The sequence below is a fragment of the Spermophilus citellus genome (genome assembly GCF_964194105.1).
Source record: "Spermophilus citellus genome assembly, chromosome: 3".
NCBI lineage: Eukaryota > Metazoa > Chordata > Mammalia > Rodentia > Sciuridae > Spermophilus > Spermophilus citellus.
This window is the reverse complement of record NC_138184.1, coordinates 206238812-206259769: the sequence shown is the minus strand read 5'-3', so window position 1 is coordinate 206259769 and position 20958 is coordinate 206238812. Positions and strand designations below refer to the sequence as shown.

General features: G+C 32.0%; 1 protein-coding gene across 7 annotated transcripts in view; it reads left to right on the top strand.

Annotated features, from left to right (window-relative positions):
* Nucleotides 1-20958, top strand: part of RUNDC3B (RUN domain containing 3B) — a 149804-nt gene that overhangs the window by 74362 nt on the left and 54484 nt on the right. For 6 of the 7 annotated variants that reach the window (XM_081287888.1, XM_081287887.1, XM_081287885.1 and 3 more), the window contains 3 exons: nucleotides 5456-5545; nucleotides 7596-7676; nucleotides 15385-15556. In XM_081287888.1, the coding sequence (XP_081144014.1) occupies nucleotides 5456-5545; nucleotides 7596-7676; nucleotides 15385-15556 (343 nt within the window). The remainder of the gene's footprint in view (nucleotides 1-5455; nucleotides 5546-7595; nucleotides 7677-15384; nucleotides 15557-20958) is intronic. The other variant, XM_081287884.1, reaches the window with a different exon arrangement.

Below are 20958 nucleotides of genomic sequence, written 5' to 3'. Positions count from 1 at the left end.
AACATTAAATCAAAGAAAACGTGATACAGTAAAATAATTTTGTGATTTGTATGCTTAGATTAATTTTTGAATTATTTTAATAATTTTGTGATGTTTTATATGATAAAAATTCACAATGATCTTAAGATTCAATGTCATAGACATCAATGTGCATTAAAGAGTACCCAGAAATCCTACTTGGTTTCTCTAGTAGTCCTGCTTTACCACTCCCCCAAAATGACCATATTATATACCACATCCTTTCTTAGCAAACCTGAGATAGCTCCCCCATACCCTCATTCTCAACCAGTTCCCTTGCTTTATACTTCAGTTAGAAAACCAAGCCTATCATAAATAAGTGTCCTTATTGCTGTCCACCATACACCTTAACCAGTTTCTCTTTGTTTCTGTTCATTGTGATGAAGGTCTCTTCTATGGCAGACCACTTTCTTCTGGATCCTCTCTTCATTCATCTCTTCCTTTAGTTGTCACCTTTCCCTGTTTTCATCCACAATCTCTTTGCTATTGTTGGATCATTCTCACCCATGTGGAACATACACTGGTATCTCCTACCTTAAAAATAAAATATTCTCCACTGAACCCACATTCCCTCCACTATTGCTCCCTTCCTATTCTGCTCTATCACTAAACTTCACAAAAGTGCTTATAAACACCATCAGCATTTCTTTAGAGTACATCTTGTCTGACTTCTGTCCCTCACTATTCCACCAAGGATCTTTTTTTAAGACTATCAATAATAATAAGCTACACTATTTAATGCACATTTCTTTGTATATATTGCATGGCATCTTCCAGCTACTCTTAGTATCAGTTGACCGTTTCCTCTATCTTGAAAAAAACCTTTTGCCTTCAAATTATATAACATCCCTTGGCTTCTCACACTGCTGTAATTGCTCTCTCAATCTCGTTTCCAGTCCTTTTCTCTTTAAAAATGATAAATATCAGTATTCTCTGGCCTCAGTCTTGCACTGTGCGCTTTTCTTAATTAAATTTTTTTCTCTATTCTCTCTGGAATTTCATCCATCCCCCTGGCTTTAAACATTACCCATATCATGATACCACATTTAAAATCTCTAGGTAGATAACTAAGATTATCTTGATTTTTTTTTCTCCTGCAATACTATTCACCCCTTCTTATTAAATGACTTAACTGCCTTCATACATGGTTGATCAAGCCAGGGTCTAAAATTCATACTGATTAATTCCTATCATCAGTCCATTAGAAAGTCTTATTGATCTATCTCTAATATCTTTTTTTAATCTATTTACCTTTACCTGTTAAAGTAATCCAGACTCCTTTATCTCTTGCCCACACTTGAACCTGCTGGCTTCCCAACTAAGCTTCCAGTTTGCTTTCTTTCAATTGCATGCAGCTTCCAGCCAGTCTTAAAGGTAAAAGTAATCTTGTCAATTCTCACTTAAATCACTGAAGTGATTCCCCATTACCTTAGCCAGCAGGCTCTGCAATCATGTTTTCTGGAATTAAATCCTGATTTCACTTTTTTCTAACTGTGGAATCTTGGACAAGTTGCTTAATCTTTCTGAAAAAAAAAAAGCTACGTAGTGGCAAAGTTAAAGGAGATAATTCCTTTAAAACAGTAATAGCTATCCTTAACCACCAATAAATATTCACTATTATTATCAGTGTTATGTGGCTTGCAAAACCCTATGTGAACAGACTTATATGAGCCAAGATTTCAAGTTGAATATTTGAAGAATACCTTTCTTAATGTCTCTTCAAATGAGAATCTTGTTTTATCCCTCCCTTGAAAAACTGTTTATTTACTTTATACTAGTTGTCATCATGTGTAATTATCATTTTCTTTTGTTTGTGGCCTATTTACTAGACTATAAGCTCCATAGAGAGACTGTGTCTAGCTTGTTCATCATTATAACTATGACACTTAGCCTAGATTTTGTCACATAGTAGGAATTTATTATATATTTGTTGATAAAATAATTAATGTATCTCATATTCTTAGCAAGACCTTTGTATATTCAGATTTTGGGTAGTTTTTCATTCTGATTCAGTTTGAATGCAATATAACATCTGTTTTGCAAGTCATAAGTGAAATTTTCTTACATTTCCTTATATATAGATTAAATTGGAGAAGAGAACAAGAAGGTTGATAATGAAGTTTCTGTGACATATATATAAGTTCTCTCATATTTAATATTGTATTTTCAGAGTATAGAATAACTTCTGACTCTCAAAAAGGAAAATGTGAGGCATGATATTGTGTGGTATTAACATAATCTATATTGACTGTTCACCTTGAATTCCATCCCAAAGGATATTTGTTAATATAATTTCTAAGGCCAAGAGGCCTTAAAATAATCTTATTTCATGAGTCAGCATTGTAGGAATATATTTCAATTAGAGTTAATTTATATGTGATAAGAAAAAAACATTATTTCATAAGGACTTTAAGTACTTTCCTAGTTATTAATAATACTTTTATAATCAATGGAAAAAATAAATGGAAATTTTATAACTATTAAAAATGGAAGATATTTCTTCCAGATTGCACTACCAAATAGTTACTTATAATTTAAGAAATAATAGCTTCTAAAATACAGAATTATATTTAATATCATCTAACAATATGTAAGTATTTAAATGAAAGTTTTACATATTTTTTTTACTTGGGTACTTTCAATATTTATAATATGTTCTTGGAATTCACTATACTGTTTTGGTTAGCTTCTCATAAAAATATTTTCTTTAGAACAAAAAATATTTTTAACAAAAAGAAAGGATTTTTTTAGTTTATACCTTATTGGATTAGTCATTTCAGGGTTTACTCTTGGTTTATATACCACGTAACTTTAGTTATATAAAGAAACCTTATTAGCATTCCAGTCTTTCTATGAGATAAAGTGAGAAGGTTGAAATTTTAAAATCTTTTGAAGTCTTTAGAAGTGATTTTCAATAAAAATTATTGTTAGTTTTATTAAGAGAGTTAAAAAATTAATGTTTCCAAATAGTTTCTGCCTCTTTAATACACATGAATGACTTAAGTCTTCAATGAAATGATAGAAATGTTATCTTTTCACATTAGTTCAATTCCGTATTCTTTTAAATACGGAATTACTTTTTAAGTTAAGTATGTTATTTCACATTGGAAGTATATTTTCTGAAAAATTCTTTTGTCTTAGCCCATATTAGTAAGTGAGAAAGTTCTTATATAGCAGACAGTCCTCTTTAATTGACCCTTCCTCTTCCATATTTCCTCACCTCCTCTCTCCTCTTTTGCTATTCTATTAAGTCAGGCCTGTGGAGTGTTATGCTTGAGTTAATTTTCATTTGAGTAGAACTATTAATTTCACATACATGAAGTATTTCATTTATTGTTAAAAAATCATCAACTTAAAAATTAACACAGTTTACTAATGAGGAAAACTAAAGATCCCTCCCAAAGGCTCGTTAAAACAATATTATGTATATACAAATATAACAGAGCTTTAGACTTTAAAAAAAAATCTATGAAACCAGTTTTTTGTTTGTTTTGTTTTTAGTATTCTTCAGTGATTCTTAATGAAATGTTGACATTAGGAAACAAACAAGAATAGTTTTTACTGACTCTTAGAATGTAATTTTAAACTACGGTGGGTTCAAGATGGGGAATAAAAAAAAAATAGGTCTTTTCTTATATAAGAAAGGCAAGAGTGGTGGGTAATTCCCAGTTTAAAAAAAAAAAAAGAATTCTTTTCTAAAGAATACATCCCGTAGAAAGGGTGTCCTAGAACTTTTGGAAGCATAGTCCTTCCAGGGATCTGTACTATATTCTGCCAACAGGTAAATTAGCCATTGGGGTGAGGACAAAAAAAAAATCTAAAATACATGTATTTGTCTAAATATCTTTTATCTTTTGTAGAACCTTTCAACTGAATGTCTAGAAACTTTTCCATTTATTTTACTGATCTTTGTTATACAAGAAGTTTTATTTTTGTGTGTGTGTGTAAATCAGTAAAAGCAACTCCCACTATGTCCAAGGAAACAGAAAGCATTTATTCCAAGACTGTTCTCTGACATATTTGTTTGCAGCCTTCCATGTGTCAGAGAGTAAATAGTTGTCTCTTATTTTCCTTTTCATACTTTTAATTCATGTAAAATTCCATATGAATCATAACATAGGTTAAATTTTCTTTAAGTATTTTGACTTTACAAGTAATAGTCTGGAAGAATTGGATTGTTTCCTCAAGCAGTTCATTAATATGAGCTTGTGCAAATTGTTTTAACCTCATACTTCCCTTGGTGGTATATTGGAAGCTAATGATGATTGCTTGTCATTTACTTTGGGGGATTTTTTTTCAGGTATCAAATGATATGTTTATAACAGTAATTAGCAAACTGCGAACAACTATTTAAAAATTAATGGTGGGATTATGAGCATATTAGAATCTTTTTGCAGCCTTTAAGAACCCATGAATAGTGAAAAAAACAAAACATTTCATTTACTAAAATGTTTTTATTTTAGTTAAAAGACTGGTATATTCACTGTCTACATTCAATATAAATACATAAAACAGTGTAATCCCGGGTTACTGAACATAAACTAATTTTTATATAGTGCTTTTCTTCAAAAGAAGAAAATTTGGTGATCTTACATTCTTTTGTGGAAAAACAACTTGGGTCCTATTATAGTATTTTTCAAATAATTTTAAAAACAACTGTTAATAAAAACAGAAGGCTTTATAGGAATTAGTAATGACAGATACATATTTATATTTTTATTAAGGAATGTTGGGTAGTTTCTTTTTTATATGTAGCCACCTTGGTAGCCCATCTGTTCTGTTAGTATCACAGTATTAAGGTTAACATAAATTCATAATGAGCACACCTTCCAAGTTCTTCATTTAGTCAGTAACCCTTAGGATTACAGAAAAACAAAATTAGTTTTGTTTTAATAGCAGAACTAGTGCCAATACAGTATAAATGACCCTGGATTTACCAACATTTCACTTTACATTAATATTGCTTCACTATTAGGGAAAAGTTCTGGGAACTCTAGACCCACTGAAAGAGTCATTTTAGGGATTTGTGTGTGTGTGTGTGTGTGTTGCAGAAGATAGAACCCACAGCCTTATATATGCTAGGAAGTGCTTTGCCTCTAAGCTTCATCCCCAGCCTCACTTTGTGAACTGTTTTTAACAGTTTAAACACTTGGGGAGAATGCTTTTTATTATGGTGACAGGTGATTTTTGGTTTTGTTTTTGTTTTTTGTCTGTAGCTTCAAGTATGGAAGTATGCATGTGTGAGTGAGTGTGTGTGGGTGTGGGTATGTGTGTATACACACACACATATAAACACATACATATACATAAGTATAAATTATTTATATTTATATATGTGAATTTTAAAAACTGTGCTCTTTATTTTGGACTCTGATTTCTCTAGGTCAGACTTTAACCAACTTTTAATATTTATATATTGACTCACTTCATTTTTTAGGAGATTTTATGAAGATGGAGCAATTGTCTTGGGTGAAGAAGCAAATATGCTTGCTGGCATGCTGCTTGGACTCAATGCTATTGATTTCAGGTACTTAATATTTAACTAACTGAATTCAGTTTTTAAATTACCTCATGACAGTTTCTACTTATGATTTTTTCTTTCAATTTTCTAAGTAAAACACACAGTTGATATTTGGTTCATGTTGTTCCCTTTCAAATCCATTAGTTTTCCAAATGAGTTTGCTCTTAGAAAAGAGACATTCTCAAATTTTAAGAGCTGACAGACTTGCCTTCTAACTTGGACAAATGAAAGTTTATAGACTATACCCCCTAAGCAGTTCCCTACTAGCACTGAGGGGAGAGCTCAAATCTTAGTATTTTTCAGCTACTCTTTTAAAATGAAAATAAATACATTAAATGTAGTCTCAAAGGAAGAAAGATTGTGGCAGGATATCTTAGGTATCTTACATTTCTTGTGTTATATATTTAGAATATCAAATAATATTGTTAATTTTTTCTTTTATTATCAACAAAATAAAATTGTTTCAGATTAAGACCAAATACTAAAAATGGTCATTGTGCTTTCTAGATGCTTGGAAGCATCTTTTTATATTTTTTTAATCAAGCCCATATTTTAAATCAAAGTTTGTCTTCAAGAAAACTCAAAGACACAAATGAAGGAAGCTTTATATTTTTATTGAAATATACATATCATTTGAAAATTCAAGAGTATTAACAAAATAAGACTGAAATGACTTGGTTTTTACCTTTATACACTTTTATATTTGATCAAAGCCGTGTACATCCCATTTATACATGTTCAGGATTAACATGGCACATTCTTTCAAGCACTCTCAGCACTTTCATAGATACTATATCACTAAATTCATTCCCACTGTTTTTATAATGAGGTTACAAATCATGCTTGGAATTTCTCAAAGGAATACTAGGCAAATTTGCAAAAAAAAAATCATCCAGCAGATGTTAAGATTTGCTTTGCAGACATTAAGCATACTCGAAGGTAGTTATACATTGGAGGTTTTTCACTTAGTTATGGGGGAGACAGTGTCTGAATTAGATAAAGTCTACATTGTAGAAAACTTTAAAAAGCACTATATTCTAATTCTCAAGTATTCAACTTATACTAGACACATTAAAGTGTTTGTCAATTAGAGACTGAAATGTCTTTTAAGTATTGAATTAAAAAATAATTCTGCCATTTTCTTTTTCTAGTAAATCACTCTTTTCCAAATATTTGACATAAAAGAAGTCCAATTTTTCTCTATTTGTACTTGTAATAAACAAGTATTCAGTTAATTAGTTAACTTTCTTAGGATGAATATGATGGCGGAGCAGGAAGATTATCTTTTTGGGCCTTTTAAGAATGTTAACTTTTTATATGACAGGTTGTTGGCCTGACTTAAATCTTTTGAAGATGGGAGTTTATAGATGATTTTTTTTCCCTTTGCAGATCAACTTACATCTACACATTCCTATTTATCTTTCTCGAAGATGCACTTTTTTCTTCTAATAATAGTAATAATAAAACCAAACACCTTTTGTCTTATATTTTTATATGTGCATCATATAAAAGTAAAAATTACTCAATTGGGTAACTGAAAGATCAGAATTTCCTTTATTGCTTCTGTGAGACTCCTCAGTATAACTTTTAGTAAGTCACCTAATCTTTTTCTTGTTTATGATTTCAAAAGAATTGAATGGAGGACTTTCAGCATCCTTTGTAGGTCTAAGATCTAAGCTTTTTCACCATTTGGATAGTTTCAGAAACTCTTTGTTTTCTAACTAATCAGATCTTTTTAAGGAATATACATTGTCACTGGAGAGTTTATATCTGAATGTAAAAAGCAAATCCTCATTTGAAAATTCTCTAGTGACATGTTGAAAGCCTGAAGACAAAGATATTGTCAAATACAGAGTTTAAGAACTTTCCTGTTGCTACTTGATAAATTATATAACAGGTATTAACTTGTACAATGCTTTTTCATTGTATTGAAGGTAGACTATTTTTTTAGGTATTTATAATAAGTTTGATAAAAGAAATGTCTCTTATTTGTAATACTTAACTTTGATTTAATATTTATGTATTAATATGAAATATTTATTGTTTATCATCTTAGCTTCTGCCTGAAAGGACAAGGATTAGATGGCAACTTCCCTGCTGTAATAGACTATACACCATATTTGAAGTTTACACAAAGGTACTTACCATTTCGAAATGTTGTTGACATCTTAGTTTATAATTGTATGTTTTGTGCAGTAGTCATCTGTTTTAAACTACTTTGTATAAAACATTTGTTTCAATATCAGAAATTACTAGAGTATAAAATTCAGTTGTATTTTTAGTGTTTATGTAAATACACATTTTTATATAATTGCAATTCTCATAGTTTTTACATATAAAATCATTTATTGATATTGCTTTAATCACCATGTAATAGTAATAACTGAAATTTCCCTGCAGTAGTCCAGTGAAGTTTCAAATTTGTAATTCACTATTTAGATACTTTTCTATTTTACCTCCTTTATAGAGAATAATGAATATCATTGTACAAATCAATTTGCCTTTTGTTTCTGTTGTAAATTTTCAACAGAAAATTTATTTTAAGAAAATTCAATGAAAACTTTGACTCTTAAAAAATATGCTTATAAAAAAGTTGTGCCAATTTATCCTCCTATGTTTATTGTGTAGGCATTCTAGATTTCCCACAAATACAATAGCATTGAAATTAATCAGATGAAATATATACACATTTCCAAGTTCTACTAGAAAAATTGATCTCCTGGCTAGCATGGTATTCTTTATATACTTCTAAAATGTTATAATCAAGGCAAAATTGTAAGCTACTCTGTGTGTATATGTGTGCGTAAAACATGTATATATGTAACATGGGTGCATACATACATACATTCAAGAATGTATGAAAGGCATTTTCCTAGAAGCCAGGGACACATATTAAAAATAAGTGAATTTTTGATACTTCCAAAAAAAGCCAAGATAACTACCACCTAGTGAGAGATAACACTTAATATTTCAGAGCTAGGTGTTTGACAATATTTTGGATGGGGAGGGAGAAAGAGAAATAGTGCATTATGACAATTATCTTCATTGAGTAAGTGGATCCTTTGGGAAACAGGATACTTATAGTACATTAAGTGTAGAAGCAAGAAGATGTTTTGAACAGACATACAGTTACAGTATTTTGGGATATGTTAGATTATGTACATTTTGTGAAGATGTCTAGTAGTTCAAAATAATAATAGTAATTATTACTGGATGTTTATTATATATAAGGCATTTTTAAGAGCTTTACTTCTGTTAATTAATTTACTCCTTAAAGTAAGTGAGGTAGGCATTACTTTCCTGATTTAAAAATAATAAAACAGGAACACATAGAACTTAAAACATATCATATTGGTGGTTTTGTTTTGTTTTGTTTTTTTGCTATGCTGGGATTGAACCCAGGGCCTTACATATGCAAGTACTCTACTACTGAATTAAATCCCTGCCCTAGATATATTTTTTATGAAAAAAAACCTAACAAGAATAATATATATTTTATGCTTATACAGTTATCAAAATGAAATCTGTTATGTATAATTAGAATCAAAAAATAGAAGAAAAAGAGAGAAAGAAAAACAAACAAACCCAATTAGGTTCCTAATTTTAAAAAAAATCATCAGATTCTCACTTTCCACCCCAAATTAATTTATCTAGAAAGTTATATGTATTCATTGAAGAAAAATTAGAAAATACAGAAAGGTAAAAGAAAACAAGTCACCCGTTATCTACCTTCAAGAAATAGCTTCTAGCTGGGCATGATGGTGCATGCCTGTAATACCAGTGACTCAGGAGACTGAGGCAGGAGGATCATAAGTTCAAAGCCAGCCTCAGCAACTTAGTGAGGCCATAAGCAATTCAGCAAGACCCTGTCTCTAAATAAAAAATATTTTTAAAAAGGCTGGGGATGTGGATCAGTGGATAAAGCCTGGATTCAATCCCTAGGACCAAAAAAAGAAAGAAAGAAAGAAAGAAAGAAATAGCTTCTAGAAGCATTGTTAATGTTTTGTGAGATAGTTCCAGCCTCTTCTATGCATACACTTTTTTTCTTAATAAAAAATTTAAATATAATATACGTGTACTGATTTTTTTTCCTTTAAACAGTAAACAGTTTTACTTGTCATTAGCTGTCTTTCTACAACATTGTTTCTTAAAATGAACAGAATTTCATTGTCTATATAGGATGTTTGCCCAGTTATTTTGGGACTTTTAGGATATATTCAGTTATTTGTTTTTATATGCAGTATTATAGTTAACATCCTTACAAGTATACCTTCTTATATAGATCTATGATTCTTTCTTTTTCCTCCTTTCCGCCTTCTTTCCCTCTCTTCCTTTTTTTCTTCCCTCCCTCTCTTTCTTCCCTCCTTCCCTCTATTTCCCCTTCTTCCCTTCCCCTTCATTCCCCTCCTTCCTTCTCAGGACCTTACATATACTAGGAAAGCACTGTGTTACTGAGCTGCATCCCCAACCCTTTTTCATTTATTTTGAGACAAGGTCTCACTAAGTATCCCATGCTGGCCTTGAACTTGTAATGATCCTGCCTCAGCCTCCCAAGTAGCAGGGATTGCAGTGTGCACCCCCAGGCAATGATTATTTCTTTAAATTAAAATGATAGATGGGGGATTTCTGGAAGAGAGAGAGAGAGAGAGAGAGAGAGAGAGAGAGAGAGAGAGAGAGAGAGAATATGAGAGTGAATATTATTATTAAAGCTTTTGAAATGCACTGTAAAATTGCCCTCTAGAGAGCTCATACCAGCAATTGTTCCCTTCCATTAAATACCCCTCTTTCCTATATTTTCCACATATTACACTCTGAAGACATAGTGGAAAGACATGATCCTGTGTTCATGCCTCGTAAATTTGCTGGAGTGCTTAATAGAACTCAGGGAAACACTTTCTTAAATTTACTGGCTTATTATAATGGATATTCTAAATGATATGGATAAGTAGCCAGATGAAGACATACGTAAGGCAAGGTCTGGGAGAGCTGTCCTGTCCCCATGGAGGTGGAGTGTACCACCCTTCCAGAGCACTCGGGCAAGTTCTCGTTTACCTTCTTGTAAGCCTTCATGTGCTCTGCCGTCCAGAAGCTCTCCAAACCCTGTCCTTGTGGAGTTTTGTGGAGACATCATTGCTTAGTCATTTTTGAAATATGGCCAACTATGTAGACATGGAATTGAATAAATAGTATGATCTGATGCTGACAGAGTGGAGAACCCAGTGAGGCCTATCTTCACAGTCTCCTTGGCCTCTCTCTGCAGCATTCCTTCCTCCCAGGTATGAAACATGAAGCCAGACCTTTTCTGAAATGGGGACATTATCTGACAAGGCAGGTCAGAGAAATGCTTTATGGCAAGCTCTCAGACAAAGGCAAGGGACACAGTTAGGGCATAGTTTTAGTTTCTGTGACCCACCTTGAGGAAAAGAAATTCTAGTTTCTACCACAGGTGAAAGAAGGGCAGAAAAAGATCAAAGAGAAAGAGATTTGTTTCTGAGGCCTAAAGTACCTTGACATTATAGCAAAAGACTGTCTTTCACCTTTATGACTCTGAAGCTATTCCAGAGCTGCTTCAGGAGCCAAGGACAAAAAGCCAGGTACTTTAACTTTATTGTTCTCATCATTTTGGAAACAACAAGAGCTGTGGAAGTTATGAGCCAGGACAAAAGCCAAAAAAAATATATATATCATAGTATCACAGCAGCAAATAAGCATGTTGTTACATTCCCCATTTTAAAAACAAGACTTTTTAACCCCACATTTACCTGTGGCTATTTCTCTTTTCCCTCTTCTTTTATTACAAATATGTCTCTGTGTTTATTTATGGTCCCTAGTAGTAATACTTAGTCCTTAAAAGGACTAAAGGAAGCATCTAGTATTACTGAAAAGTTTCTTTCCACCTAATGAGGTAGTCTGGCAGTTTCCTAGTTTTATATCTTGGGTTCAGTAGAAATATTTCTTAGTGGTATGTAACCTCTTGATGCAGGGTCTGGGTTTCTCTATAATAAATACCTTTGCAAAATGCAGCCTGCAACTGCCAGAGTGAAGCAAATGGGTAAGTAAAACTGTCCTAGTGAGGGAGCATTTTCCTATAGGAGTTCAGTCTTGATGAGTCAGAGTAGAAACTAAACTCCTAGGAGGGCTACATGATCTCCTGACAGGATTTGCCAGCCACTCTGGGCAATGATATCAGCATTCTTTGAGGTAGCAGGTTGGATGCCTGCTTCTGATGTATTTGGGTGAAAAGCTGAGTCAGCCAGCAGGAGGTTAGATGATTAAATAAGAAATAAGAGAATCTTGGTTAAGCTGAGGACTTCATTTGGAAACCAGAAATGTTAACAGGTATCCATGTATTATCCTGGAAAAGTATACATTTAATCCCACAAAATTTTGTTGGGAGTTATGTTATTGAGAAAGGAAACTAAGATGAATATGAGGAGGTTTTATTTAGTGGCATACTGTATTGGAAATCTAAAGGCCTGCAGCACATTTAAATTCCAACTCTTAATTTTTTAAAGATTGTGAAATTGTCAAAATACATATGTAGCAAGTTTTAATATATACTGTATGATGGGTGGATAAGACTGTCCATTGTACCATTTCTCTTGGATCACTTGGCATAGTTTGGCAGTGCAAGAACTCTATAACATTAACAAGTTCAATAAAAAAGTAAATATGTGGGGAAAAATGTATTTTGGTGATACTATGAAAGATTGAAGGAGTATTTTTTCTTTGTTATCTGTAGGAATTTGATTGGAATTACACAACATCTTTTGAATATTCGATGAAGCTCAGTCAGTAAAACCATTTACACTTGTTTTCTTTGAGGAAAGTGTTCTTTTTAAATTACTGATTTGATTTCATTCGTAGTCATATGATCATTCCAATTTTCTATTTCTTACTGATTCAATTTTGGTAAATTATTTCATTAATATTTTCAAAATTTTATACCATGATGTTCAAAGAAATCTCTTTTTAATATCTTAAATCTCCTGCACTAACTAGTAGTTTTGTTACTCACTCTTAAAGAATTTTTTTTAATATCTTGAATCTCTCCTTCAATAACTAGTAGTTTTGTTACTTTTAAGGCTCATAATTTTTATTTTTGTTTTCTCTTTTTTAAAAAAATCATTTTTGTTAAAGGTTTGTCAGTTTTATTCATGTTTTTTTAAAGAATATTTTTTACCTTTGTTGTATCATCACCTTTTAGTTCATTAATTTCCATTCTTATCTATATTCTTTCTGAATTTGTAAAGATCTGTTCTTTTTCAATAATTGAAAATTTCCTTTTAAGTACATAGACTGTAAATTTTCTTTGAAGTCCCACTTTAGCTATATTTCATACGCTTGATAAATTGTTTTTATTTTAGGTCAGTTTAAAAATACTATTTCATATATATTTCAAAAATATATATGTATATATGCTTATATAGACATATGTATGTACAACACCTTCATACATATATGTATGTGTGTGTTTTTAACAAGATTTGTTTGAAGTATGATTTCCAGGGCTTTTTGTTTCTGTTGTTAATGAATGTAGTCTGCATAATCATAGTTACTTGAAATTTGTTGAGTCCAGAATTCATCAATCAGTTTTCTGGTGATGAGGTCTTATATTCAGATATGCTTGTTAATAGTTATGATCTAATATTCTATGTCCTTTCTCATATATGCTTAATCTTTTAAATTAAAAGATGATATACTAAATTCTATCACTCTGATATTCAATTGGTCAGTTTTTCTTGTGGTAGTTTTAATTTTTGCTTTCTGTTTTTTGAGTAAACTTATTAGATACACACAAGTTTATAATTCTTAAATTTTCTTGATATAATGACCTTTTTATCAATATAACTATACATGTGTAATGATGTTTTATTTCTTAAAGTCTATTTTGTTTGACATTAAAGAGTTCCATCAATTTTCTTTCAGTTAGTATTATATATTCTCATCTTTTTTACAGACTTACATCTTTTTTTCATATAGACTAACATGCCTTCCAATATAAATTCATCTCAATTCAGACATTAATACATGAACAAATGGCTTGACAGTAATAGTTAAATATCTTCAGATTCAGGCTGTACCCTGATTTAAGCTATGTTAATATGTGGAAAAATGAACACCAGGAGTTTATGAAATACAGTGCTTTTAACCTGTCTGGGTCTTTAAGTTTTTAATTGTTTTTTTAAAATGATACAATTTGGGGGCTGGGGATATAGCTCAGTTGGTAGAGTGCTTGCCTTATATGCACAAGAGGTTCGATCCCCAGCACCACAAAACAAACAAACAAACAAACAAACAAAAATGTTACTATTTGGGATTTTTAAAATCTACTCCAATAGGCTTTGCCTTTTTAAAAAATACATTTATTTTTTTTTTTAGTTGTAGTTCGGCACAATACCTTTATTTTACTTATTTATTTTTATGTGGTGCTAAGGATCGAACCTAGGACCTTATGCATGCTAGGGAAGCACTCTATCACTGAGCCACAAGCCCAGCACCTAGGCTTTGCCTTTTAAATGAGGTGCTCAGGATATTTACTGATATATCTGTCCTTATATCTTCTATTGCATATTTTGCTTTTTATTTATCCTACTCTCTCTTCTCAGTTTTCTGTATTTCTTTTTCCAATCTTCCTCTCATCTTTCTTGCCTTTATTTGGATTGATTTCCCCCTCCCCCTATTTTATTCCTCTATTAGTTTATTCTCTATTTCTCTTTTACTGTTCCGCCATTAATTTTAACATGAAGATTTAAATTTTAAAACATTTAAAATTTTTTTTTAAACACCTAAGGTTAATATCTATACCATTCATCCAAATAAATGAGGAATTTGCACTGCTTGAGTAATCTTTCTTTTTTTCTTTCTACCAGAAATTGAATCAGGGGCACTTTACCACAGAGTTACATACCCAGTTCATTTTTATTATTTTTTTAATTTTGAGACAGGGTCTTGCTAAATTGCTAAGGCTGACCTCAGACTTGTGAGCCTCCTGCTTCAGCCTTACCAATCGCTGGGATTACAGGTGCCACAATGCTCAGCTCTATTTCTTTCTTGATGTATGTTATTACTGTGCGGACTTTCAGTCTTCTTTTCATCTGTTTAAAATTTCACAAAGTGTAGGCATCATTTTTATTATTTCAAACCCTAAATTGGGTAGTCATAAACACACATTTTTCTTCACTTGCTTTCTCATTTTTTCACCTTATTTTCTGTTCCTCTGTCATACTGATGTCCTACAGAATTTTAAATTTGGATTATGACATATATTCTGTCTGCTCTACCTCTGGCTCTCTCTCTTCCCAGTAGAAAATAGTTGAGAATGACTGTTTTTTTCTGAACTTACCTTCTCCTTGCCAAAAGGGAGCTGACCTTGAACACTACCCTGTGTGTACCCCATTGCTACTAGCTGGTAGTGCTTGTTTTCTGTCTTGTAGTGGAAATTAGACAGTCAATGATCCACCTGAGCCAAGGAAAAGAGCATAGCTAGAAAGCTCCTACTAGCACATCTACAGTTTCTGTTTCTCTTCTCTGGAAATTCTTTCTTTCTCTTCTGAGCATTCTCACGGGTTTTAATGTTAATTCCTTACTCTTTAGGTCTCACTTGAATTATAGTATCTCTACATTTGGTTTTGTGATAGGGAGTCAACAGGCCATGCTACTTTGCCATTTTTTTTAAGGAAACTATAAAGTATTTATTATTATTATTATTATTATTATTATATATTTACTGCTAAATAATTTGGATTTGCTCATTAGTAGCTTAAAATATAGAGATGTTAATCAAATTAGAATGTATTTTTTACTTTCTTTCTTTTTTTTAATTTAACCTCTGCTCTTCCCAGTTCTGACAGTATCAGCAGTGATGAGGAAGAACTCAGGACTCTGGGCAGCAGTGGCAGCTCAGGAAGCAGCACTCCAGAGAAGGTGGGGCCTCCTTTCATCATGGATGAGAACAGCTGGTTCAACAAGTGTAAGAGAGTGAGACATAAGTATCAGCTAACCCTGGAACAGAAGGTACTTATCAGTTGTCAAAAGTCACTCAGTTTGGCTCCACTTATTGCCTTTGGACTGTCACTACCAGAAGACCTTTTAACTTAATAAATTATGTGCCATTGCTACTTCCCTTCTGTTTCTGAATTATCCCCTTAATTAAAAAATCAGGCAGAGTTGTAGGAGAGGCTTTTGTTTGTTAAAAACTTTTTCTAGTCTTTATGTTTTAACATAAAATAAGTCATTTTATTCTTTTGTAAGCAATTTAATTTATAAACTTGATATTATAGTCCCTATAATTCATTTTATAAAACATTACTGGTTTGTGAAGCATATGTATGTCTGTCTTTTTTCTTAATTAGGTATATTAGCAAATCTTGTCTGCCAAACACTATATTAGGGAAAGTGGAACATATAACAGAAAGAAAAATGAACTACATTATTTTGAGTTTGTGACCTTTACTTTTTTACCATAGTATTTATTTTCCCTTCTGCCCCTTCTTTCAAATGTTCATTATTCTCTTACGTGACATATGTAGAGAAAACACAGTGGAATTAAAATAGAAATATTACAACAATTTAGAAATATATCCAGGAAATATATCCAGGTCATAAAATAAATTTACAAATATAAATAGATTTCCAATATCTAAACAGCAACTGCTTAGAAAATATAAGCAAAAATATCACGATTATAATAGCTATGAAAGTTTGCATAATTTATATGAAGAAAACTTTATACCCTATTACAATAAACTTCTGGTGGCAGCAAGAAATCAGACTAAGATCATCTGAGAGCTTTTCTTCTATAAAAATCTGAAAATGACGGTTATTATACAAATTTGAACCTACTGGCATTCTACCATCAAGCCGCATCCCCAGCCCTTTTTATTTTGTATTCTGAGACTGAGACTTGTTAGGTTGCCCACATTGGCCTTAAACTTGTGGTCCTTCTGCCTCAGCCTTCTGAGTAGCTGGTATTACAGTTGTGCCTCTCTGTGCTTGGCTTAGAATACAGTTTTGTTTTTTAAAGTTTTATGTAGAGCTCTCTCTCAAAGAAAAGGAACTTACTAGGGACCAGGAACATGCAAGTATGTGAAAATAGGAGGAATAAGTACATTAGTTAATACCCCTGCAAGCCCCAGAGATAGAGATAAGCCTACAATCCTTTAAATTTAGCTACTTGTGCTTTAATACCCACAGGGGAGCAACAGATAAGGCCCACCATCATTCAAAACAGAAACTGGACCTAGAAGGCAAGAGTAAATAAACATGGACTACATTAAATAGCAACAATAAGAACTATTATAGGATGGCAGTTGTGTCCTGGAATATGTTTCATAACTGGCTCTTACAGAGCAGATGGAGAGAGGAGCACTAATTTGTAGGATTTGCCAATTTCTGGGGCAAAAACTCCTACCATGGCCAACTTAGAGCCACCAATATGACATTACTGAATGCGAATTGGGAAGAAATGTACAGTAGAACGTGATTATGTCGTATTTCTGTCAGAAAGATGAAGACATAAATGACTATAACAACATAAATTAACAGTAAAATAATTAAGAAATGGTGAGTTTTGAGGAGTTTTTTATATAATTCACTTAGTTGTAAGTTTATATAATTTTATCTTTAATAATAGCAGTGCTGGACTGGGGCTGCAGCTCAGTGGCAGAGCACCTGCCTAGCATGTGTGAGGCACTGGGTTCAATCCTCAGCACCACATAAAAAATAAATAAATAGAATAAATAAAGGCATTCTGTACATCTACAACTACAAAAAAAATTTTAAATAATAGCAGTGTTTAACAGCAGACTTAGAAAGCTTTTGAAAATTTAACAGCCAGCTTGTGGAGCCCATAGGAGCTGGCTGCAGCCTACCACTAGGAGTATGAAAGAAAAGCAAAATTAAAAGGCTAAAAATATCAGAAAAAGCAAAAAGGACTAGAGCACTTGCCTCACACATGTGAGGCACTGGGTTCAATCTCAGCACCACATAAAACTGAATAAATAAATAATAAAGATTTCACTCTCCCCTCCAAAATACTTTTAAAAAGAAAAAAAAAACAAACAAGAGGATTATGGAAGCAAGAGCCTTCAGATATTTGATGATAATAAAGGGTAGAGACATTTTGTAATGTGCATGCCTGTTTACAAAGTTAACATTTAGGAGTTGCAGTTTAAAGAATAAAAATAGAATGTTTTACTTCCAAACTAGTAATGGGAAAGAAAAAAAATAGGAAAAACTTGATTCATACAAAAAAGGAAGCAAATAAGAAAAAATAGGTATGTTAAAAAAGAACAAAAACCAGGGGCTGGGGTTGTGGCTCAGTGGTAGAGCACTCACCTAGCATTTGTGAGGCCCTGGGTTTGATCCTCAGCACCACATAAAAATAAATAAAATAAAGGTATTCTGTCCAACTACAACTAAAAAATAATTTTAAAAAAAGAACAAAAACCAAAGCAGTATAAATAGATTTGAGTAATAACCAGAAAAGCCAATATCACCATAAAAGTAAGTGGCACAAACTTACCAACTTACCATTAAGGCAAACAGATTTGTTGAAAACATAATTATAAAATTTATATGCTGTTTATAAGAAAAGTGCATAAGGGGCTGGGGCTGTTGCTCAGTGGTAGAATGCCTGCCTCACACATGTGATGCACTGGGTTCAATCCTCAGCACTGTATAAAAATAAATAAATAAAGATACTGGGTTCATCTATAATTAAAAAATATATTTTTTAAAAAAAGAAAGATGCATAAAATATAATGACAAAAAAGTTGAAACTAGGGAAATAAATAAACCATGCAAATATGAACCAAAATAATTCTGTATCAGACCAGTGACTCAGAAGGCTGAGGCAAGAGAATCACAAGTTCAAGGCCAGCCTTGGCAGCTCAACTGTGATCCTGTTTCAACATAAAAAATAAGGAAGGCTGGGAATGTACCTCAGTGTTGGAGTACCCCTGGATTCAATTCCCATTATTCTACATGCACAAAAAAAGAATTCTGTATCATTATCATTAAACATAGACATTAAAGGTACAAAGCATTATTAAGATTAAAGAAAGGCATTGTCTTTTTAAAATGAAAACTCACTGAGAATGTATAACATGGCTAAATTTACATACATTTAATAATATAGCCATGAAAAATATGAAGCAAAAGTTAATTAGAATATGTAGGAGAGAAATTAACAAATCCAAAATCGAATTAGGTAATTTTAATATCTTTCAAAGTAATTTATATATTGAACAGACAAAACTTCTGTAAGATATAGTAAGCTTGAACAAAACAATACATAAACTTGATCTAAACTACATTAATTTTGACAAAATATACGTTTTTGTCAAGCACAAATGGAATAGCTGAACAATTTGTATCAAACATATAGGTCACAATACAAATATCACAATATAGATATCACTAAAAACATGATATAATGGTAATCATAATGCAATAAAGTTAGATATCAATAAAAAGTTTATCACCACTCACATATCACCTAGTGGAATTTTTGAAAACTTTCTAAATATGAGTAAAAAAGAAATGAGGAAATAGAAATAAAGGACAATGAAAACAGTGCATATTAACAGTTGTTAGCTGCAACTTGTATGATACTTGTACAAATACTGTAAGAAAGAAAAATAAGTATCTTACAGTAGGCAAAGAAAACCAAACCAGTTCAAAAAAAAAGGAAAATAATGAAATAATTGATACTTATGATATAACAGATATAAAAAACAGATTAATAAAAACTGCTTATTTACAACAACTAGCAAAAGTGATGAATCTTAGCAGGAATAATTTTTATTAAAGTTAAGGCACAGATAGACAATTTTAAGAATTAAAAAAATAGATAGCATACCTACAAAAGCAGCAAAAACTTGCCCCAAAATGGTGGTGCATGCGTATAATCTTGGGAGCATCTTGGGAGCCTGAGACAGGAGGATCACAAGCTCAAGGCCAGCCTCAGCAATTTAGTCAGGTCCTAAGCAACTTAGCAAGACTCTGTCTCAAAAAATAAAAAGGGTTAGGAATGTGACTTAGTGGTTAAGCACCCCTAGGTCTAATCCCTGGTACCCCCCCCAAAAAGAATAATTTTTACCATTTTATATCAATGCCTTAGAAAACTAAATGAAGAATTTTTTTTCTGAGTCTATTTCTCCTACCTTCTTTATTTGTAAAATGGGAACACAGAAACAACTGGAGTATGTTTTACATTAAACCAAATAGGAATTATGACATTAATGAAGAATTTCTTTAAATGTTATTTATCAAAATTGATAGACCTATAACTATCTTAAGAATTGAGTAAATGGTCTAAAATCTGTCTACCTATTAATCATCAGACCTGTATGTTTTGGAGAAAATTCTAACAAATTTTCTAAAGTCAGCGATCCTGATTTTATACTGACTATTTCTGAGAAGTGAAAAAGAAATAATATTATTCAACAAATTAAGTGAATCCAGTATAACTTTAATAGAATTTAAGGTCATGTGAATATAATATCAGGTAGAAATGTGTATAAAGCAAAAATAATTATAAGAAACAATTTGACATTATCTGGTACCTATGTCCTACCAATTCTGCTCCTAGGCATGTTTCCTAGAAACTCTTGGATGTATATACCAGGAAACATAACTGTGAATGGATTCACAGCAGTATTGCTTATGTTAATCCAAATGACCATTGTCTGTAAATGGCAATTCACATGGCATACAATATTGAGAATAAATGAACTATATAGCTAGACTCATCAATGTAGACAAAAAAAAAAACAACCCTAAATTTCAAAAGAATATAGACAGAACTCACGGATACTGAACAATATATTGTTTAGGATGATACGTCATAAACCTAGGAAGAAAAGCAAGGGATGATAAATATAAATTTCAGGATATTGTAATACTTGCAGAGGAGGTGCAAAAGAGTGTAATTAAAAAAATTTTTAAATATATATTTTTAGTCATTGATAGACCTTACCTATCTATCTATGTATCTATTTATTTATTTATTTATTTATTTATTTATTTATTTATTTATTTATGTGTAGTGCTGAGAATTGTACCCTGTGCCTCATACATCCCAGGCAAGCACCCTACCACTGAGCCATAACCCCAGCCACCAGAAGAGTGTAATTTTAAAAGAACCTGACACTGACTCTTAAAACATGCTGATTGATCTGAGTGGTAGATATAATTTTTTCTTTAAAGAGAGAGAGAGAGAGAGAGAGAGAGAGAGAGAGAGAGAATTTTTTTAATATTTATTTTTTGGCGGACACAACATCTTTGTTTGTATGTGGTGCTGAGGATCGAACCCGGGCCGCATGCATGCCAGACGAGCGTGCTACTGCTTGATCCACATCCCCAGCCCGGTAGATATAATTATTCCTTAAATATTATTTGAAAATATTCAAATA